The sequence below is a fragment of the Oncorhynchus tshawytscha genome, linkage group LG10 (genome assembly GCF_018296145.1).
Source record: "Oncorhynchus tshawytscha isolate Ot180627B linkage group LG10, Otsh_v2.0, whole genome shotgun sequence".
Taxonomy (NCBI): domain Eukaryota; kingdom Metazoa; phylum Chordata; class Actinopteri; order Salmoniformes; family Salmonidae; genus Oncorhynchus; species Oncorhynchus tshawytscha.
The window spans coordinates 71853987-71872724 of NC_056438.1; the positions used below are offsets into that span (position 1 = coordinate 71853987).

Here is an 18738-nt window from a genome sequence, read left to right on the forward strand (position 1 = left end):
GTTGTTAACTCACTGGCCTAGTTAAATAAAGGTAAAATTTACCACTAGGCTACCTGACACCCCTTGCATTAAATCACAGGAACAGACATTCTTGGAAATTAACATGAGTGAATTGTTTGGCGCTGTTACTCAACCCTATAAAGTGAATGTTAGGGATGCAATCACAAAGGCCAGAGAAGGGCTTACAAAGACTCTGCTCTGCCACTCTCCATCCAACTCTACATTACTATGCGGCCAGCATTTCTCACCGGCAATGTGAGGACACCTATAAGGTCCTCTTGACTAAGCGCACCCCCAAAGCAACCATGTGACATCACATTGCAAAGAACATCCAAATCTATTGTTCTGATGAACAACTGATTGTCCTATTCCAGAACCTTTATGTTTCTATTTTTTTGCCACACTAGAAGTCCTAACAGAAACCAGAGTTAGCACTAAATTAGACAGATAGACTTATCATGCAAGCCATTTCCATAGGATAAAATATGACCTTGTTGCATACTACTTGGTTACACATAACTAGGGGTCAGAATTTCCTGTGTCGTGATCTGACCAGGAAAAACTCAGGACCCAGCATAGGTACCAGTCACTGACAACTCAACTCACTGATCTCTGTAGCTACATGCAGTACAGCACAAAGTAACAGAGGCTGGCTCAGATACATTTGCAGGGCACTGCACCAGCCTATACATACCGCTAGGCTGGAGAAAAATAGTGTGTAAATGTGTGTGCGTTCAGCTTTAAGAGGAGGAAGACCATGGTCGTCACACAGAAGTAGGAAGATTACCAGGGACTCTTAATCCGATACAGTAGAACCTCCATTAAAAACAATACAAATACCGAAAATGCAAACTCGCCCCTTTAAAGACCAAACACAGCCCATGCTTTATTTTGACCGGCTTTTCGTAAGACCACGGCTAAATGGAGGAAATAGCTGGCATGTTTATAAATCGCACAACCATGAAAATAAACTAGCTAGCTAGCATAATGCCAATTTATCATTAGCACTCGTGCCATTTTAGCTACCTGTCCAGATATTTGTTTGGCAACAAAGTGAAGCACAATACACGCACTTTACGAAACCGTAACTTGGTGCATTTAAATTGCTAGCAAATAATTAGCTTGCGACCTAAACTTTTTTTTTTAAACACAAACAACAACCAGGTACCCGGACCTACAAGACAATGAAGTAACGTTAGCTGAGGCTAGCTTGCTTTTGGGGTGGGGAGAAGATGGCCAGCGGAAAATTGTAACTCCAACACTGGCCAAATGTCTCAGCTAGCTAGCTAATATATATAAATATATATATAAAATGTATTAGCTACATGTTTTAGTAGTTCGTGATTAGCTATCTTCGCATTGGCAAACTACTTGGGTTGTCAAAAGGCTAACTAGCCAAGTGCTGCTCTAAAAATAATTCTAACTCCCAGTCCAACGACAGAACAAACACTCGACAATCCGATTCAGATTGACTGTCTCTGTTCGATCGACTCAACTCAAAAAATATAGTTTCGAAGTGACATTATTAAAATACTAAATATTGTCTGACTATGTGTAGTCATAACAATAAAGTCTGGAGATGCGACTTCTATAAAACGTATGCACCGCCCTTCCCGTTCCCAACCGTAGCTTTTGCTCTGCGGAGAAGTGCTACTTTTCAACAGCCCATCAGCTTCTCTATCGTCACAGATAGGTGGAGGAAGAGGAGCTGGCTCGCGACAAGTCCGAATAAAAGGCTTCCCTCAATCCACTTCAACAAAAAAACTTCAGGACACCTCAATCAACTTACTCGGTCGATTCGAAAGCGATCCGTCGACTGCGGGTCGTCCAAGGTATTTAGGAGGACAATCAGCTCCGATAATTCGATGTTATTTAAAAATCCAGGGGATACCCTCTTTTTTCTGCCCTCCCCGCTACCGCCTCTGTTGCCAAATAATGCGCTTCTCAACACACATGGAGCCGCGGCGTCACCGCAGTGGGCATGCGCGCTTCACAGCACGCCAGGGGGACCAAGTGCACGTCTATAACCACTGATCACCAAGGGGCAAAACAGCACAACCATGCCACGGTCCCCTAGGTCTTGTGGTTGCTTCTTGCCTAAAATACAAGTAACAGCTGATCCAGGATCAGGATAATGTTTAGCATAGCGAGGAGGAATAAAGAGAACGGATCCCAGATCAGTTGCCATAGACATGGGTCTGAGGCTGAACCCTATTCACGTGCACAGTGGATATGGTGGATGCCATATATCTCCTTCTCTTTTCATAACAGGTCAGAAGACAATACAGAAGCAAAGTGTATCAACATCAGCAGTATCAATACCATGGTGAATAGCCTACCTTTGGGCATTCATGATTGAGACCCCACACTTGGTAGAATGTTCGATTTCAGTCTTATAATCCAGTTAATCTCAATGAGAAATGACCACAGCTCACCTAACCTGAGTTTTAAAAAAGTAATGCTCTGTGTGTAAGGGAAGTGTGGAGATGTGGGTTCAAGTTGCCTCTACGAACAGATCCAGGATCAGCTTAGCTTACTTTACCCTGCCCCAATGCTAACAATACTGACCTTAGACCAGTGTCAACGTTATACTCCAAGTACTCAGGTTATGGGTAAGGGGGAGAAGTGGGGAGATGGATGCTCAAAAGAGCAGGGGGACTGGGGGAGGGATACTCAAAAAAGTGAATGCCCCTTTCAGCTAATTCTTATGCTGTTCTTCCCCAAAGACACATGGTGAAATTGCCTCATACACTGATCTGAGGTCTGAGGTCAGTTTTGTTTCCCCTACCTAATGTTTAAGGTTAGTCAAGGTAGCCTTATCTTTGGCCCTAAATGACTTCATACATCATCACGCCACACATCTCGCTCATCTCTTCACAGGTTCCCTTGTCTGCTCGTGTCAGAGTAAAGCCCTGTTACTTGTTAATCAGGCAGTGAATGGGTCTGTTTTCGCTTTGCCTGGATGATGTCAGACCTGTCCACTCAACCAGCATTATACGCCCCGAGTCCAACACTAAATGTGAGATTCAGCTAGGGTCGTTGATCATTATTTGCTTAGTTAAACCTGGTGTTGTAGCATTAGAATAAAACAAAAGCCTGCAGCGCCTTAGGACTAAGAGTGAAGACTAGGCTCCTAATATAGAAGACTACTGAAGACAGTCAGGTTGCTTCATTGTTCTGGACTACTGCAGTCAGAGCATCTGACTAGTGACCCGTCCGTCGCAGACTGAATACCACTCCCTTCACATAGCGTCTGGGTTCCTTTACCATTCCCAGCTCTTTTCTTGGCACTATCAAATCATGACTTTATATCCCATGCACTTGTACGTTTGTAAATGTAATACAATGGAGGTTTTGTGCTTGTGATGTATTATTGTTCCTGTTATGGTCCCCTTACATTCTCTGACTCCATGTCTCTCTCTGACTCAGTCTCCCTGTTTTTTCTCTCTATTTACAGTAAGCATTGGTGAGAAAACAGACTACATTCCTTATGCATCTTTCATAAAGACGTCAACATATGAATGATCTCTGCTAAATATTCATCAACCACAACACATTGTGGCGATCAACCAATAAGAACCACGTCCTAATTTCAGATTCACACAGCGTTTCTTTTACTGTGGTATGGTCACGGACTGTGGCTTCTCCTCTCCCTGCATGAGGTAATGGCCGCCAGTAACATCATGACAGCTTCAACTTAATCCCCATTAAGTACTGTACAAAGCAGGAAGTAGCCGTCGCAGTCACGATCAGCCCCACTCACTATTTGGCAGGAAGTGCTAGGGCCTCCTCCTTCACATAGCTTTGCTAAGACACCTATTACCTAATAAGCATCAGTGGCTAGTATCACACTCACAGCAGTGCCTTGAAATCTCACCCCCCCTCCTCCCCCTTTCCCATTCTTTCTCTTTCAAGCTCATCTCTCTTTACTCTATCCTTTCACAAAACCATTGGAGGGTAATCAACTGCATTCGTTATATTGAGATGAAGCAGATTGTGGGGTTATTGGTGGTTTTATCCTGCCCTTTCATTGGAGCGGTCTGAGGAGGTAGAAGTGGCCTCTACACTCTGACACGGGTTCAGTATTTTGTCACCTTAGACCTAAAGTCTAAGATTTAGATCAAGCGTTGGTTAATCTGATCCTAGACCTGCGTTTAAGGGCAACTTTTACCTCAAGCTAGTCTACCTCAGGCTTCTACACTAGGCTCTGCAAATCAGACATAAAGACAAACATGTGACCAGTCTGGAGGACTGATCTCAGTAACTGTCTCACGTACACTTGAGGTAGAATATGCCTGTAACTACAGATCTAGGATGAGATTATGTCACCACATCCCTAGCCTTTACCATTAGGGGGATTCAAATATCTGACCCTGTATCAGTGCTTAGGGGGAACCCTCTACTGACTTCCTTAATGTCCCTGTGGTAGAACAACTATGGGGTAAATCTTAAGAATCTTTCCTTGATTCGTGTCCTTGATTCCTTAACCTCCTTCTCAAAACAGGAAGGTCTGAGGGGAGGAACCTGTGTGTTGTGAAAGCCGTTGAGGGATCAAGGACACTGGGAATCAAGGAAATATTTCATTTAGAATATTTTCATGGAAACCTCCATAAAGGTTAAGAATATTAACATTGGTCTAGACAACATTTTTTTTTTTTTAGGGAACCTTTGGGTCAAAGTGTAATTCAAACATTGGTCAAGACACTACACAATCAGCCTTTTGGTAGAGCATGGCGCTTGCAACAGCAGGGTTGTGGGTTCGATTCCCACAGGGGACCAGTACAAAAATGTATGCACTCATTACTGTAAGTTGCTCTGGATAAGAGCGTATGCTAAATGACAAAAATCCAATGCAGCGACAATCCCCACACCCATTAACTGTATAATCCCAACAACAACTTTCATTCAAAGGGAAAACGTCTTCACACATCTTCCCACATACTGTATATTGAGGGCATAAATGTGCCTTTAAGCATAAACGTGAAAATAAGCATTTTGAGTGTCACATATCAAATTTGTCACATATGTGTGTGTTCCATGGGTTGAACAGAGCAGTTAGATGTTATGCATCAGTCAGGACCAATGCTCTGGACAAATCAAAGTTGAAGATGATAACGTGTTGAGTTGGAATGTTCAGATCAGCATAAAATAAAGTTGATGCAAAAGAGAACTACATATTGTTTTTACAATTATCTTTTTTTTAAAGTCTTGATGTGTTGAAAGAAATCTTTTATTTAAAAACACAAAACCAGAATTCTAAAATACTGTAATGAGCAGGTTAACCAACCTATTATAACCTTGTAGTATAACGTAAACTTGAAAATAAAAACACAAGGCAGTCGTCGTAGCTCTAGCATTTTGTTTCACAACTGACCAAACCTAGTATTTACATGTTTAAATCATTCATAAGAAACATAAAAATACACATTGGGGAAAAAGGTCACAAAACATTTATATTTTCTGCCATATCTATACAAAAATGTACCTGCAAAAATAAATAGTGAAACCGATATAATATGGTCAAACATGGTATATAAATAGTCAAACTTTACAAAATCGAATAAATGGATTCATTTGTTAAAAATAAAGAGGGAAATATTTGCAACGTATTATTGTTTAGAAGGCTGCTAAACTAAGTCTGCATTGTGATACAATACAATGACAATCAAATATAATTACAGAGTGATTAAGAAGTGTGTTATTCTTGAAAAAGTTGGTGATAGATTTGATAGTTGACAAACCCTTACTCGTTAAACAGTTCTGTAAAATAATACAAGTAAGTGTTTTCTGCCATGTCACCAACAGGTTGCTCAAAAATGACTCTGCAGTGCCTCTCTCTGGGTGCACTTGGGAGTTTTCAGGGGGACAATACCTTTTAGATGTCTAAAATACAGGGCGATTTACAAGGTAAATAACAAACAAATGGTGGAACAAAAGGGAAAATATGAGTAGGAATAACATACAGTGCAGTTGGAAAGTATTCAGACCCCTTGACTTTTACCACATTTTGTTAATCACTCGCCTTATTCTAAAATTGATGAAATCGTATCTTTCCCCCTCATTTTTTATTTTACCTTTATTTAACTAGGCAAGTCAGTTAAGAACAAATTCTTACTTTCAATGACGGCCTAGGAACAGTGGGTTAACTGCCTTGTTCAGGGGCAGAACGACAGATTCAGTCTTGCAACCTTTCGGTTACTAGCCCAACGCTCTAACCACTAGGCTACCCTGCCGCCCTCATCACAAATCAAAAACATTTTTTTCCCAAAAAATTTTTAAGCACCTTTGGCAGCGATTACAGCCCTGAGTCTTCTTGGGTATGACGCTACAAGCTTGGCACACCTGTATTTGGGGAGTTTCTCCCATTCTTCTCTGCTGATCCTCTCAAACTCTGTCAGATTGGATAGGGAGCATTGCTACACAGCTTTTTTCAGGTCTCTCCAGAGATATTCGATTGAGTTCAAGTCCGGGCTCTGGCTGGGCCACTCAAGGACATTCAGACTTGTCCCGAAGCCACTCCTGCGTTGTCTTGGCTGTGTGCTTAGGGTCGTTGTCCTGATGGAAGGTGAACCTTCACTCCAATCGGAGGAGCTGCGCGATCTGAAGCAGGTTTTCATCAAGCGTCTCTGTATTTTGCTCCATTCATCTTTGCCTCGATCCTGACTAGTCTTCCAGTCCCTGCCGCTGAAAAACGTCCCCACAGCACGATGATGCTAAAACTACGTTTCACCGTATGGATGGTGCCAGGTTTCATCCTGACGTGACACTTGGCATTCAGGCCAAAGAGTTCAATCTTGGTTTCATAAGACCAGAGAATCTATTGCTCAGTTTGGTTAGGCAGCCAGCTCTAGGAAGAGTCTTGGTGGTTCCAAACTTCTTCCATTTAAGAATGGAGGAGGCCACTGTCTTCTTGGGGACCTTCAATGCTGCATATATTTTTTGGTACCCTTCCCCAGATCTGTGCCGACACAATCCTGTTCCGGAGCTCTACAGACAATTTTGTTGATCTCATGGCTTGGTTTTTGCTCTGACATGGACTGTCAACTGCGGGACCTTATATAGACAGGTGTGTCCCTTTCCAAATCATGTCCAATCAATTGAATTTACAACAGGTGGACTCTAATCAAGTTGATGAAACATTCCAAGGACAATCAATGGAAACAGGATGCACCTGAGCTCAATTTGAAGTCTCAAAGCAAAGTGTTCGCTGAATACTTTCCAAAGGCACTGTATCTAGATAAAATGTAGTTTTAGTTTTGTTACCGCCTACTGAAAAAAAATGGGTGCAAACATTACCTCCCAAATTCAACTTGCCATTAAAAATTAGTATTGACTTAAAAAAGAAAATGATATTAAAATATTCACCCAATCCAATGTCTTAACTTCCCACTCCAGGACTGTTGTTAGGAGCTTGACAACAATGAAACTTGGGCGACAAAGTGTAGAACTTTAAACGATGGTTAGGTTCTATCTCAGGTCGCTGCAGTGTCACAGAGATGGTCTTCTTTCTTCAACTGGATTATTGTCCTGCCTTGAGTTCGGGGCACAACTCTGTGTGTGAAAACCTTCTATGGTACCTTAGTTGTCAGCAATTCAATGTCAACCATTCATACCGCCAGCTAGACCAAAAAGCTAGCTTCTACTCCAGGCTACTCATCACGTTACATTTCAACTCTATAAAGGTGCATAGTTTCATTATGTGTACGCCCTGCTAATGCAGTGCCCAGTGGCAGTCTCTCTGAGGTAGGTGTAAGCTCAGTTCTCTCTCTCAACTCATCACCTAAAGATAAACACCTTTTGCGTGTCCCACCACCCTCCCACTAAAAAAGTCCTACCGTTGAAAGAACAAGTTAAAATCTTTAGAATTCTAGATAAAATATGTAGTATTGTTTCAGCATTGGTTAGCTATGCTCGTTGGCATAGTAACTACAATGAAACTGGTCAATACTGAAACAAACCAGCATCCAGGCTGTATGCAGATCAGCGGCATACCAGTCTGCCCCTTCACATCTCTATCCCTCTTCTACCCCCTCTACATTTCCCTTCCTTTCTCTCTCCAGCTCACTCCCTCTCATGGTGTGGTGGTGCTTAGAGCAGGCTGGCCAGGCTGGTAGAGGGTCCATTCTGGGCCTGGAACTGACCCACTGGAGGAGGTCCATCCGTCCACTGCAACAACACACAGTCTTGTCAGCTCACTGTCTCACACTCATTCCTCTAGCTGGAATGTCTACTTGTTAAATGTCAATTGTAAAGTCATTTGTCTGTAAAGTATTTTTCGCTGTGTCGGACCCCAAGAAGACAAGCTATCGTCATGGTGTCAGCTAATGATGATCCTAATAAAATAAAATCATTCCTCTAACTGTGCATGTACTTGTTGTGTATTTTCTGTGTATAAATATTCACCATGGTGCAGTACAAAGATATTGATGGATGACTAACTGATATACTGATTGATCAGTTCTTATCCAAATGAAGTTATGCTTTGGAAGGCTGTGCATGGGTTATAAAGACTGAGTGATTGATGAATCATACACTGATGAGGTTGTGCTCAGGGAGGCTGCAGGCAGCGATGTGGTCCTGCAGGAGCTGCTGGGAGAAGTTCTGGTGCATCTGAGCTGCTTCATGGGCATCTATCGTGTTCCCACATGCCTTGTTCAGATCTACAGGGAGAACAGTCATTTCAGTCAGTGCATCTCAAAAACAGACACACACAGACAGGTGTTGCCTTACCCTTGAGCAGAGCCGAGGACCAGAGCTGGACTGACATATCAGGGATCTTGCTGGCCAGCTGCATGGCTGGGACCACCATGTTGTTACTCTCCTGGCGGAAACACAGACAGAACCAAATGCATGGTTCAGATTCAATCACACCTCCTAGCATTGCTCCGAGAAATTATGTGCTTTTGGAAACACTGCAATATGATCCTGGAGAGCCCTGTGATGTGATCTCACCCGGTGGTTCCCCAGTACGTAGAAGATATGCCCCAGTAGGACCAGAGAGCATGCAGTCAGACGATTCAGGTCTTCAGCATTGGACATCTTCAGAGTCTCCCTCAGGAACCGCCTAACGCGACACAGTCACTAACACGTTTTTGTTAAGGTTTCACAGCCGCGCTCTTCAGCTTTCTTTTCAACTGAGCAGGTATTTTAAACGTGTGAAGATATTATTTGTATGTGATGTAATGGAGATGTACATCAAAAAATAGTTTCTGGTGCGCCATGGTTGAACTTACTTGGCCTCATTATAGCGTCCCTGGAAGAAAGAGAGCAGTCCACGGATGTAGAAGGCTGCTGCTCGCAGACAATGAGAGCTGGAATGGGAGGAGTAGAGGAGTCCATTTAGAATCAAACATCAATCGCAAGATTGCAAAAATACATAGATAAACATACAAACACTTTCTTACCTGACAGGGAAGTTGTGATCAGGATTTATCCTCTCCAACAGGTTATAAAGCTGTTATAACAGAAACAGGGACATATTACGTCAGGTGAAGAACTCACATTCATCACATACAACAACCCTGCTATCCTGAATGCACCCCAGATGCCCTCTGACCTCCTGGTCCCTGTTGCCCTCCCTGATATAGACGCTGGCCAGGTTGGTTACAATGAACGCCCACAGTTCCTGGTGCGTCGTCAGCTGAAAGAGTGAAACACAGATGTATTTCAATTAACACACCCAGAAATATCAAACTAAGGAGGTTACTAATTTTGCCAATAGATATCTTAGTAGACACACTCACGTCACTCACCCGCAGGGCAGCAGTGAACTGCGCCTCAGCGTTATCCATGCAGTTCACTGAGAGACAGTACAGACCCTGGAACAGACCACAACAGTGACGAGGGAGGTGATCGGCACAACATAGAAAATCATAACAGAACAACTACCTGTCCACTGCACAAAGTACAGATATAAGAAATAGAAATCCAAGGCTAGAAAGCTACTCACTAGCAGGGTGTGTAGCTGGGATGCATGGTTGGTGAATAACCTGGGAGACTGTGCACACAGCTGACACACCTGAGAGATCTGAGAACAGGGAAACCATCAGCATCACGAAAATCTATCCGTTTACATGAATTCATGTGTATGTTAAGCATGTTCCCTACCTCTTGCAATGCCGTGGCCTTGTGACCAGTGACGAGTCGGCACATGATGATGTGCTCTAGCAGAATGACTTGGAATGTGGAGAGGATGGGGCTGGAGTCCAGCACTGGAAAACACATCAATATCAGCAGCATCAACAGCAACAGAAAGTCACTGACAACCACAATACCTCAACAGCTGAAAAATCACTTGGAGATTGAGAGAGGGTGAGGATCACAGAGATCCTTTTAAATGACCTCCATATGTAATTCTATGGTGAGGATTCCATTGACTTACTTTTGAGCTTTTCCAGCTGCATGAGAGCTTTGTCTGTGTATTTCTGGGCCTTCTCCAGGTAGCCTGCTTGCATGGAGTGCATGACTGTCACCTGTGGAAGAAAAACAAGTAAGTAAAGTCTGTCGTGACAAGAACAATAAGACCAATAGAGGTCAAAGGTCACTTGCAGTAGCTGTATCCCACCAGGTAGACAAGGACACACATGTGCTCCTTGGGCAGCCAGTGGAACAGGTCGGCAGGGTTACTGGGTAGGATCTCATCGTCGTGGAGTGTAGAGATGGTCTGGATGCACTGCTGCAGCTGCTTCAGACACGGCTTCACACTCTTCACCTATCAGCCCAAAGATATTTATTACATCGGTTATGTGCCTTTTCATGTGGGATTACATCTGGAATTGTATGATGACTTCATCTCTGCGTGCATATTGCTCCTAAATCTTGCCGTGTTAATTAAGTCCTATTTTATACAGTTGAGGTCAGAAGTTTACATACACTTAGGTTGGAGTCATTACAGCTTGTTTTTCAACCACGCCACAAATTTCTTGTTAACAAACTATCGTTTTGGCAAGTCGGTTAGGAAATCTACTTTGCGCTTGACAAGCCATTTTTTGTTTACAGATTATTTCACTTATAATTCACAATTCCAGAAGGCACACTAAATTGACTGTGCCTTTAAACAGCTTGGAAAATTCCAGAAAGTGATGTCATGGCTTTAGAAGCTTCTGATAGGCTAATTGACAGCATTTGAGTCAGTTGGAGGTGTACCTGTGGATGAAGGCCTACCTTCAAACTCGGTGCCTCTTTGCTTGACATCATGGGAAAATCAAAAGAAATCAGCCAAGACCTCAGAAAAAGACCTCCACAAGCTTGGTTTATCCTTGGGAGTAATTTCAAAATGCCTGAAGGTACCATGTCCATCTGTACAAATAGTAGTTTGCAAGTATAAACACCATGGGACCACGCAGTCATCATACCGCTCAGGAAGGAGAAGCGTTCTGTCTCCTAGAAATGAATGTACTTTGGTGTGAAAAGTGATAATCTATCCAAGAATAACAGTAAAGGACCTTGTGAAGATGCTGGAGGAAACAGGTACAAAAGTATCTATATCCACAGTAAAACGAGTCTAATATCAACATAACCTGAAAGGCCGCTCAGCAAGGAAGAAGTCACTGCTCCAAAACCGCCACAAAAAAGCCAGACTACGGTTTGCAACTGTTCATGGGGACAAAGATCATACTTTTTGGAGAAATGTCCTCTGGTCTGATTAAACAAAAATATAACTGTTTGGCCATAATGACCATCGTTATGTTTGGAGGAAAAAGGGGGAGGCTTGCAAGTCGAAGAACACCATCCCAACCGTGAACCACGGGGGTGGTAGCGCCATGTTGTGGGGGTGCTTTGCTGCAGGAGGGACTGGTGCACTTCCCAAAATATGGCCGCATGAGGGAGGAAAATAATGTGGATATATTGAAGCAACATCTCAAGACATCAGTCAGGAAGTTAAAGCTTGGTCGCAAATGGGTCTACCAAATGGACAATGACCCCAAGCATACTTCTAAAGTTGTGGCAAAATGGCTTAAGGACAACAAAGCCAAGGTATTGGAGTGGCCATCACAAAGTCCTGACCTCAATCCCATAGAAAATTTGTGGGAAGAACTGAAAAAGCATGTGCGAGCAAGGAGGCCTACAAACCTGACTCAGTTACACCAGCTCTGTCAGGAGGAAATGGGCAAAAATTCACCCAACTTAAAGTGGGAAGCTTATGGAAGGCTACCCGAAATGTTTGACCCAAGTTAAACAATTTAAAAGGCAAAGTTACCAAATACTAATTGAGTGTATGCAAACATCTGACCCACTGGGAATGTGATGAAATAAAAGCTTAAATAAATCAATTCACATTTGCAAAATAAAGTGGTGATCCTAACTGACCTAAGACATGGAATTTTTACTCTGATTAAATGTCAGAAATTGTGAAAAACTGAATTTAAATTTATTTGGCTACGGTGTATGTAAACTTCCAACTTCAACTGTATATTTTTGACAACAGGCCCCGTATCTTTTTATTTTGTGACCATGGACCACATAATCAGGACTTCATAAAAACTCAGGCATTATCCCACGTCTGCTAAGTGAGTGAGGTCTACTGTATCTATATTTTACAGTGGCTTGCGAAAGTATTCACCCCCCTTGGCATTTTTCCTATTTTGTTGCCTTACAACCTGGAATAAAACATTTTTAGGGGGGATTGTATCATTTGATTTACACAACATGCCTACCACCTTGAAGATGCATTTTTTTTTTTGTGAAACAAACAAGAAATAAAAACAGAAAACGTGAGCGTGCATAACTATTCACCCCCCCAAAGTCAATATTTTGTAGAGCTACCTTTCGCAGCAATTACAGCTGCAAGTCTCTTGGGGTAAAGTCTCTAAAAGCTTGGCACATCTAGCCACTGGGGTTTTTTCCCATACTTCAAGGCAAAACTGCTCCAACTCCTTCAAATTGGATGGGTTCCGCTGGTGGACAGCAATCTTTAAGTCATACCACAGATTCTCAATTGGATTGAGGTCTGGGATTTGACTAGGCCATTCCAAGATATTTAAATGTTTCCCCTTAAACCACTCGAGTGTTGCTTTAGCAGTATGCTTAGGGTCATTGTCCTGCTGGAAGGTTTACCTCCGTCCCAGTCTCAAATCTCTGGAGGAATGAAACAGGTTTCCCTCAAGAATTTCCCTGTATTTAGCGCCATCCATCATTCCTTCAATTGTTTTATTTTAATTTTATTTTACCCCCTTTTCTCCCCAATTTCGTGGTATCCAATTGTTAGTAGTTGCTATCTTGTCTCATCGCTACAACTCCTGTACTGGTTCGGGAGAGACGAAGGTCGAAAGCCATGCGTCCTCCAAAACACAACCCAACCAAGTTGCACTGCTTCTTAATACAGCACGCATCCAACCCGGAAGCCAGCCGCACCAATGTGTCGGAGGAAACACCGTGCATCCGGCGACCTGGTTAGCGTGCACTGCACCCGGCCTGCCACAGGAGTCGCTAGTGCGTGATGAGACAAGGATATCCCTACCGGCCAAACCCTCCCTAAACCGGACGACACTAGGCCAATTGTGCGTCGCCCCACGGACCTCCCGGTCGCGGCCGGCTGCGACAGAGCCTGGGCGCGAACCCAGAGTCTCTGTGATGCAGTGCCCTAGACCACTGCCCCACCCGAGTGGCTTTTTTCTGGCCACTCTTCCATTAAGCCCAGCTCTGTGGAGTATACGGTTTAAAGTGGTCCTATGGACAGATACTCCAATCTCCACTGTGGAGCTTTGAAGCTCCTTCAGGGTTATCTTTGGTCTCTTTGTTGCCTCTCTGATTAATGCCCTCCTTGCCTGGTCTGCGAGTTTTGGTTGGCACCCCTTTCTCGGCAGGTTTGTTGTGGTGCCATATTCTTTACATTTTTAATAATAGATTTAATGGTGCTCAGTGGGATGTTCAAAGTTTCAGATATTTTTTTTTAAACCCAACCCTGATCTGTACTTCTCCACAACTCTGTCCCTGACCTGTTTGGAGACCTGTTTGGAGAACTCCATAGTCTTCATGGTGCCCTTTGCTTAGTGGTGTTGCAGACTCTGGGGCCTTTCAGAACAGGTTTATATATACTGAGATGTGACAGATCATGTGACACTAAAATAAAGTCCACCTGTGTACAATCTAACAAACATGACTTCTGAAGGTAATTGGTTGCACCAGATCTTATTTAGGGGCTTCATAGCAAAGGGGAGGTGAATACATATGTACACACCACTTTTCCATATTTTTTGTTGTTGAATTTTGTGAAACAAGATATTTTATTTCACTTGACCAATTTGGACTGCTTTGTGTATGTCCATCACATGAAACCCAAATCAATTTAAATTACAGGTTGTAATGCAACAAAATAGGAAAAAAGCCAAGGGGATGAATACTTTTGCAAGGCACTGTAAATACTGTATGTAGATTGTGTAAATTCCTGTCTATATTCTGTCTACTTCATCAAGTCAAATTCCGGGTATGTGTAAATGTACTTGGCGTATAAAGGTGATTCTGATGCTGTACCTGTCCAGCGTCCAGGTAGTGTGTGACCTGCAGCACCAGGAAGAACACCCTGAGAGACTCCTTCTGGATGGGGTTTCCCTGCCAGTTCTCCACGATGGTCCCACACAGAGTCAACAGAGGATGCACTTCCCCCAGCTTCCTCTCCATCAGCAGCAGCTTTAGACAAACACACAGGGTGACATTTCACTCTTCTTAAAACAGCCGCAATTTTGTCCCTAAAAATATATTTATCTTACAAATTATTCAAGTAGGATGCCTCAAAACTTCTATTACAACAATGTCTATCCGCTAGTGACTATTAATGCAGGTAAGTAAGTAAACATTGCAAAAATAAGCATTTGTTTCATTTTTTAGGTGGCCATCAAGACATTCATTAAAAAACAGCAATGGTCTAAGTGGTTTCAGCAGAATTGAATATTGAATTTTACTTAGTTTTATCATTATTCAATTTTAATTAATCGTCATGAGAGAATGTCTTGACATGATTAGTATATTTCTCAACTTACCATTCCTTTACTCAACAGAAAGAGAGCTCTGTGCAGGAAGAAAGAAAACAAGGATATCAGTAACATTACCTGACCAGACCACAACACTAGTTCTCATGGCAGTAAAACAACACCTTGATAAAGTACAGACATTACTAGAACTGTTAAACTGTTTTACTTGTATTGTGTTCTACCATGACACACTACCTGGTGTATTCAGAGCCCACTACCCTGGTATACTCTGCCCCTACCCCCAGGAGGTCACAAGCTGACACCAGATCCTTCTCCAGTGTGTGCAGTTGCTGAAGAAAAAGAAAGAAAAAGGACAAGAAAACTTGTATCCACTATTTAAGACAAGTAAATAATGACCCATATAGATGTAAATTAAGGTGAATAACAGCTAAATACATTTCTGTGAACCTCGACTTCAGAACTGATTTGAATTTTTCAATTTCAGTCATTTTACAGATTGTGTTATCAGGTCCAGTTGTTAGGTTGACTTACCGCCAGTTGGAAAAGCAATCTGCAGTGCCAGTAGGGAGTTTGCTGGGAGATCTGGATGGCCTTCCGCAGCAAGGGCTTTGCCGAATCAACCAGATTCTTCAAAGAAATACCAGATCAGAGATAATCATCAGTTCATTGACTTAAATAAATAACTTTTACAACAATACTGTATAGGACACTACAAATCAGAAGTGTTTGCTAAACCAACTAACATATCCTAGTTAATCTTACTGTTTCAGAGTTGACTTACATGCAAAAGCAGCTTAATGAGGGAAAAGACAACGCAAGGATTACCAATTAGGCCTATTTTATGATGACATAACAGCCAAAGCCAAAATAATGGAGTATGATATTTTTTCTTACAAAAGGTTGACAAACAAAAATGCTGAGATAAACATGTGAACAGATAAGCAAGGCATGTTTAACACTGACATTTGATTGAATTCAGGTAATAGTGCAAGGTGAAGGTGGGCCACTGGTTGGAAATGAGAACAATACTACACTTACCTGTTGGCAATACAGTTCTGACAGAAGACTTGCTGCCTCGAATTTGACATCTTCAAACTGAGGGATCTGGTATTACTTGTAAAGGAAATGTATTTTTCTGCATGATAACACTAGCATCAATGAAGAAGAAAAAACGTACGGGGCATGGAGACATGGTAAACATTTGTTCAGGTAGATGCATGCTCTCTCTCTATCACACACACACACACACACACACACACACACACACGAAAGGATACTTGTTGTGATATGAACCACTATGGGGGGGGAACAGAATGAGAAAATTAGTTTCAATATCTGTTTAGTACATGCAATGTTGCATTGTTTGATTGATGTCCCAACAATTATTATAAACTGACGCGCGATAATTAAATATCCTTACTGATAATCAACCACTCTCGTCCACTTTTCTGATCAACAACACACCGATAGCTTTGCCAAAGCTGCGGCCTTCCTTTTCCCTCCCCTTTAAAACACATCCACGGAGTTTCTGGGGAATGCTTACCGCTTTCTCCAAGTGGCTTCGGGCGAGTTCGGTGTTCTTGGTGTGGTGGTAGAGTACCGAGCCCAGCTGGAGATGAGTTCGGGCCTCGACCCTCTGCGGCGGCTTGAACTGAAACACCGCCTGCAAACAGTGGACGCAGAGACGGATCTTCGGAGGACTTGAGGTGCGAAAATGTTCCGCAAAGCCGAGCAGAGCTAGGTACCAAGATTCCGGGGCCTCTCCGCTTGTCGCCATCTTACTGACAACAAAAACATCAACAGTCGCTATCGCACCACTGCCGTTGTTCAGCGAGTTTGCTCCAGAGCGCTGATCTAGGATCGGTTATGCTCTCTGACTTCTGATTGCTATGGTTAGGCTGGGAAATGGTTAGCTGATCCTGGATCTGCGCGCAGGAGCAAGCGACCCCACGCGATTTCAATGGCAGCGATCACGGAGATCCCTTGCATCTTGGGACATGCAGTTGATTTACGTTTGCATAAACATAATACATGCATTTATTTATCATTTGTAAAAGTGATATAGCTTGACAAAATATGTTTACTTGAGTCCAATATTTGTATATTGTATGGATTATCTTTGACTTCCAGCAGTGAATAGTATTTTAACAGAACTAGAAAAAAAGTATGCGGAACCTTTTTATTTTATGAAAGCTCAACCTAGCCGAGACGATTTATTTGAAGGACTTGCGTACATGTTTAACTATTTACAGTATATATAACGTAGCAATCAATTCCAGCAATATCGGCTTCCACGCTGTGACGTTATTTGCGTAAACTCCCCAGTTGGGTTTGAGTCATTGGGCGCGTTCGAGCGCATCACTTTTGTCAAGTCTTTGACCATCGTTAGTCACTCTCTTTCAAAGGGATCCAGCTTTTGTCAAATTAACATCAGATTTGACTTTTCATAGCAGGTAAGGAGAATTGACGCATCATGTTAAGGTTAGGACATGAATTTGACAAAAGATGGATCCCTTACCCATGACACTTGCACCTACATGTCGACTACATGAACTTTACTAAAAATAATGTGATCAAAGGTCATGCCATTTTGACTGCAAGTTTCTGCAGTTGCTCTTTACCAACTTCATCCTGCAGCCATCACCTGTGTTGTGGGAGGCTCTATTGTCAACCAATCATTATTTGTATTTTTTTTGACCCACAAGAAATACAGTCACCAAATACATGACTGAAACAGGAGCCAGTTCATGTGTACAGTACATATATACAAATAAATGTGATTTTGGGGTTAAATGGGTTTCCATCACATTTTCAACTCTGATGATTTACTGATGGTTTTGTCATAAAAACTGTTGTGTTAAATAGCAAATGTGCCTACTCTGGGCTTGCCACGTGCGCTCTAACCAACAACAGATACAGTGTGTGTAGACTGTACGGATAGGCTCATCTACATGTAGAGATTATTATGGATACAAGTGATCATGTTTTTATTTGTCAAGCATTGATCATCATGTCATCAGAATAAGACCCTCAATATTTATTGGAAAGCAGCATCAAAATCACCCCTTGCACTTTCACCACCCTGCAAAATTCATCATAAATTATTTAATCTGTTGCCTAATAATACAATTGTACCAAAACTTTCTGTTTCGTAGTTAGTATCTGGGTTTCCATTTAATTGATGACAGATTTTCATGCAATTATTCAAAAATCTGCATAAAAACAATGTGCACATTTTCCCACCAGAGATGTTTCCATCATATTGACCTGTTGCAGATCAAATCCTGTACGTGATGACATAGTACACACAAAAATACATGTTGCTGTTAAATTCTCATGTACCGAAAAAAAACATACAAGTTAAATGGGTTTCCCTCGCATTTTCAACTCTACTGATGGTTTTCTCACAAAAAATGTTTGCATTATATAGCGAGTGTGTCCACTCTGGTATTGGCAAGTGTGCGCTAGCCAACAGCGGTATCTGAGCGCTGTTGGCTAGAGCGCACGTATAGCCTACATGATGAAATTATTATGGATAAGAGCAAGAATATTTGTCAAACAGCAGTCAAAACAGCATCGATCATCATTTCACCAGAATCAGACCCTCAATATTTATTGGAAAAAAGCATTAAGCTCATCACCTTGCACTTTCAGCACCCTGTGAAGTTAGTTCATCATAACTTTATTTCATCTGTAGCTTAATACATTTTAAATACATTTAAAAATCCAAGTTTACTTCAATATAATGGTTATTATATCAATACTTGCTCATAAAGGTGCTTCTGCCGCCATTCATTTTACTGACACA

General features: G+C 42.1%; 2 protein-coding genes across 8 annotated transcripts in view; both read right to left on the reverse strand.

Annotated features, from left to right (window-relative positions):
* LOC112260852 (transcriptional repressor p66 alpha) overlaps nucleotides 1-1989 on the reverse strand; it is a 34245-nt gene extending 32256 nt beyond the window's left edge. For 2 of the 6 annotated variants that reach the window (XM_042328996.1, XM_042328995.1), the window contains exon 1: nucleotides 1790-1988. The gene's annotated coding sequence lies outside the window, so the exon portion shown is untranslated. Of the gene's footprint in view, nucleotides 1-1789 lie in introns of all 6 variants that reach the window. The other 4 variants (XM_042328998.1, XM_042328993.1, XM_042328997.1 and 1 more) reach the window with 4 other exon arrangements.
* Nucleotides 1990-7108: 5119 nt separating this feature from the next.
* On the reverse strand, nucleotides 7109-16792 carry LOC112260853 (MAU2 chromatid cohesion factor homolog). 2 transcript variants are annotated; one of them, XM_024436217.2, is made up of 19 exons: nucleotides 16474-16792; nucleotides 16208-16225; nucleotides 15969-16034; nucleotides 15462-15557; nucleotides 15165-15259; nucleotides 14979-15006; nucleotides 14473-14628; nucleotides 10565-10711; nucleotides 10382-10472; nucleotides 10108-10211; nucleotides 9950-10027; nucleotides 9753-9818; nucleotides 9557-9640; nucleotides 9405-9454; nucleotides 9234-9311; nucleotides 8953-9064; nucleotides 8731-8821; nucleotides 8533-8660; nucleotides 7109-8166 (listed from the first exon to the last, which is right to left on the reverse strand). In XM_024436217.2, the coding sequence occupies exons 1-19, from the start codon at nucleotides 16705-16707 to the stop codon at nucleotides 8089-8091; spliced, it is 1800 nt and encodes a 599-aa protein (XP_024291985.1). In that variant the 5' UTR covers nucleotides 16708-16792; the 3' UTR covers nucleotides 7109-8088. The 2 variants fall into 2 exon arrangements, with proteins under 2 accessions (XP_024291985.1, XP_024291984.1); XM_024436216.2 differs by having other exon boundaries at nucleotides 9744-9818.
* Between the last annotated feature and the right edge of the window lie 1946 nt (nucleotides 16793-18738).